The sequence below is a fragment of the Catharus ustulatus genome, chromosome 8 (genome assembly GCF_009819885.2).
Source record: "Catharus ustulatus isolate bCatUst1 chromosome 8, bCatUst1.pri.v2, whole genome shotgun sequence".
NCBI classification, from domain to species: Eukaryota; Metazoa; Chordata; class Aves; order Passeriformes; family Turdidae; genus Catharus; species Catharus ustulatus.
Window position 1 is genome coordinate 19093814 of NC_046228.1, and position 4320 is coordinate 19098133.

At 45.5% G+C, this 4320-nt stretch overlaps 1 protein-coding gene across 1 annotated transcript in view; it reads left to right on the forward strand.

The window, feature by feature from the left end:
• The window catches only part of HIF1AN (hypoxia inducible factor 1 subunit alpha inhibitor), a 9516-nt gene extending 7070 nt beyond the window's left edge, over positions 1-2446 (forward strand). Inside the window, exon 8 of the mRNA XM_033066644.1 lies at positions 69-2446. Coding sequence (XP_032922535.1) covers positions 69-113 — 45 coding nt within the window. The 3' untranslated portion in view covers positions 114-2446. The remainder of the gene's footprint in view (positions 1-68) is intronic.
• Positions 2447-4320: the final 1874 nt, after the last annotated feature.

A 4320-nucleotide genomic window follows, 5' to 3' on the forward strand; every position in this document is an offset into this window, starting at 1 on the left:
AGAGCAGGCTCTGCACTGCCATTCCTGTGTAACTGTCGTGGCTAATTACCTGTTTTTGCTTTGAACAGGTGGGTCCCTTGTTGAATATGATGATTAAGGGCCGGTATGACTAATGCCTGGTGCCCCTGGCAGATGTTGGAGCTGCTTTGTTCACAAGCAATGGAAGATACTGAGCGCTAGTATTGCACGCAGCACTTAACAGACTGATGGGTTTCCTGGCCTGTCCTGGCCCCACTACAGTAAAGGGGCTACTGGAACTGCAAAACCATTAGTACCCTATTCATCCTCCACTCTCATCTAACTGAACCTCCCAAGAAAGAGTCTGCACTTATTGGAAGCTGGATTCATGCTCACTAACTTGTTTGTTTTCTTCCCTCTGCCCTGTTTGCCACAACAAGGAGCATGGCTTCTGGCACTTGGTTGGATGTGTTACTTCAGGATTTTCAGGCATATGAAGAAGAGCTTGGAGGATAACCAGGAGCAGTATTGTTTCCTCAACCTCGTGGGGTTTGGGGCTCCTGGCTGGGTTTGTGTGTTGGTGCCGGCAGTGGATATAAGGTGGGAAATACTAGGTTTCACAGTCCTCTGTTGTTAGAGGACCTGTCCCTGCCCAATTCTGGAACCTTTTTGTACTAATGGAAACGAACATGTGAGATGGCCTGTGTGTCTTGGGCAACTGGACAAATGATTCAGTTACTTCAGCTTAAGACATCTACACTTTGGATGCAGTACAGGGTAGAGAACAGAATGAATTTATCTAAGTGTGTGAGCACCAAATCCTATGCTCTCCAAATAACGTCTTTCTGACAACTTTTTCTGGGGAGTGAAGGCTTCTCTCCTGCTCTTCTGAAGCTGCAGTATGGTTAAACGGGGATGTAGCATTATGAAGGGAGATGCATAAATTCCAGGGCACTCTTGAAGTCTTGAATGATTAAGTCACATTTTAAAATTAAATTTCCAAGGGATGCTGAACTCAGCTGTCAAAACGCAGTGTCAGATAGGTACAGAGCTCACTGCTCCCCACCAGGGGTGCTGGCTCCTCAGACCAACACAGGAAAGTGCCCTTTTTACTGAAACTGCAAGAACTCAAGTGTGTGTGGCTGCGCACAGGTGCGCATGTTTGTGTGATTTTGTGTGGCTCCTGTCCATCAGTTCAATCCATGACAGTGTGTGGTTCTCTTCCTTGTACAGTCATGTGAAAGAGTTCAGGGCTTTTTGTTTAAATGTGATTAAGTTTATTTTGATCCTTTTTGTGTTCTGGGACTTGACATGGCAAACTGGGAAGTGACAAGACCAGAGCACAGGAACCAGATAAGCCTCTGTTTGAGTCCTCAGTAATCACCCTGAAAAATCACTTTGCTTTCCACCTTCTCATCTTCCATGCAGAAGCCTTAGGCTCTTGTGGAAGCTGGTTTTTTAATTCCCTGAGGTGTGCTGCACTGCTGTCCCTGGTTTAGGGAGTGGTGCAAAGGTCCTGTATTTTTGATGTGGTTGTGATGGGTCCCAAGAGCTAGAGGTGGGAGAAGCTATTTCATAGCCCATGTATCCCAGAAAGTGTAGAATTTGTTTTGTCGAGACTTCCCGGTGTTTTCCCTGTTGCGCTGGGCTTGTCCTGATGTGGGTTCTGATAAAAATGTAACACACTACTTGAGAAGTGCTCCATCTTTGGTCTCAGGTCCCATCTTTTGCTGGGGCAACTCATGAACCACTTGCAGTGGGCTTGTCTTTCATAAAAGTGAAAGGCTTCTCATACAGGAGGTCCTGAGGCAAGTTTTCTGGCTGCTTTACTGGTCAGAATAAATGAAGTTTAATTGGCAGCTACAGGGTCCTTGTTCAAGAAATAGTGTCACTGAGTAGTCTGACTGCCATGTTGCAGACTCTCCAGACTTGTGGTTAGATCCAGACGAAGGTCACTCAGCTGGATGCTTATCAATGCTCAGCCTTTGGACAACTGGGGAAGAAGCTTCTGACTGGCCAAAAGCAAGACCTTCCCAGGAATCTTGGGCACATGCCCTTTGTTGAAAGACACTCAAATTGAATCCCATTTCTGTGCTATATATTCAGCACGTGGTAGTCTTCAGTACTGCTTGTTAGACACCATCAACTCTTGAAGCTCAGGGTGGGAGTTCATATCCCATGTGGAGAGAGAATGGTACTTACAGAACTTTTAGGATCCTTTTTTTTTCCTTTTATTTGCCAAAGGTCTAACTTTTAAAGTGTCTGAACAGGTTTTGCTGCACTTGACTTTGTGAAAGCTCATATACAATGCACTGATGGACTGACTCCCCTCCCCTTCCCTTTTCACCTTGTGCTTTCAATGCCCCTTGCCATGGTATTGGGAAGCTGTGTGTTCTCTGCTAGGGGTGTGTGTGCAGGGGGTGGGGTGTGACAAACACATGGTACCTTCTGAAGTGTAGTTCTTAAATACAACCAATGTTGAACAACAGAATGGTGTGGCTTTCATTTTGTGAGTGGCTGTGTAGAAGAGCTCTAGAAGGACATGTGTGTATAAAGCTACCTTTCAGTGTGACAACTCCACTTGTGTTCCTCGTTGGTGAAGACTGTTGGTCTCCAGAACTGCCTTCAAAACAGCAATACCAGTTGCATTATTATATGTCTTAACAACTTTCTCCATACTACTTCCATAAACCTGAAAGGAAAGCTGGAAATAAGATGGTGTCCTTGTACCCTGTCAATAAGAAGTGTTAGTGGGAAGGGAAAAATCCCCTCCTTGCTGACCTGAATGGTGTCACCATACTCTGGTCACTGACTGGATGGCAGAGCAAACTATACAAGCAGGCCTAATGAACTCAATTAATTGTCATGGAGATTTTGGGGGAAGCTTCCTTTGTGTACCTGTGCTGTATGTTAGCAGCCTTGGGAGATGGAATCCTCTCTACCTAGTAAACTCAAGTTACTTTTTGGTAATACTAACTCTACAGCAATCTTGAAATCTAACCATTGGTGAAAACTTGGCTAATTCTGAACAAACAGCTAAGATGTAGTAAAACAGGGAAGAGTTGAATAGTAGGTGAGAGATGCCTCAGCCTGGACTACCCCAAGTGGCATTCTCTCCTCACACCCTTGGGAGACAGGGTGAATGTGAAGGGAGTAGGAAAGCCAAGTGCAGGAAGTCTGACTGTGGATGCTCACCCTTCCCTGCTGTGCTTGCTGGAATCATCATGTCTGAACATCCTTGCTTCTGTTCCACTGACCTTAGTGATCTGCTATGTCTGATCCTTTGTGCTCTGCACTTGGCTCTTGGATAATGTACAGGTAGCATCACAAATCTCAGAAATGTTTAGGTTGTGCAAAGAGCAGAGGAAACTGAGGATGACAACCGTGTTGTTTGAAAACTAGGTCAGAGGCCAAAATTTTTCACTTGTACTTTTGGTCTTTTTCTTGTTTTCTTTTATTAACTTAGGTCCCTTAATACCTTTCTTCTCTTTTTTTTTCCCCTCCTCATTTCCCTGTTCGTTAAAAAGTGGGATTCTTCTGAGGAGAAGTCTTAATCCTTGTAAATCATAGCTGCAGGATCTTTCCTGTGTAAAGAGAAGCGCATGGGTTTTTGAACTTGTTCACCCCCCTGTTGATCAGGGTCATGCTCAGCATGGGAATTTTAGAGTGATAAATCAGGTCCAAGGCCAAGCCAAGAGGTAAGGATCAGGCCTGGGTTGAGGAGGAATCAGACAGAGCTGCAGTGCAGGGGCAGTCTAACTCAGCTGCGGGGCAAGGGGTCACCCTTGGCATCAAAGCAGCACTTGAGAAAGAGAGGGGCAGGCCTCGGCAGAGAATTCTTTGTTTGCAACTGTTCTTATCAATGCCCAAGCTGACCTTGAACACAGCCAAATGTGCTTTAAAGCCTTAGCATGGGGGTAGTGCTCTCAGGGTCTCAGCAATCTCCTGGCAGGACTTTGTTAATGAATGGTCTCAGCCCTGGAAGCAGAGCAGCAGAGGTACTGCCTTTGCTCATTTTATACTTAGAGAAATGCATTTCTGCCTCGTGTGTGTGAGAAGCTTCCTTGCACTCTTGCTTCTGATCTTCATCTTCTGTTCCTGTTTTGGAACAGAAAGCATCTCTCCCATCAATGTCCTTGGAAGCCTTGAAGCCACCATCTTCCCTGGGTACTTCTCTGCATTGCTACTGCCTAGAAGGAAAGGGAAAGATGCTGTTACTGTGACAAACACATGCAAAGTAAGTTCTAATTACTCCCTCGAAAAGTCAAATATTTGTTGCAAGCAGAGAACTAATTGTGGGGGGAGGGAGCGGAAGTGGAGGCTCTTGGAGTGAAAGTGGAACAGATGCCCGGACGCCTTGGG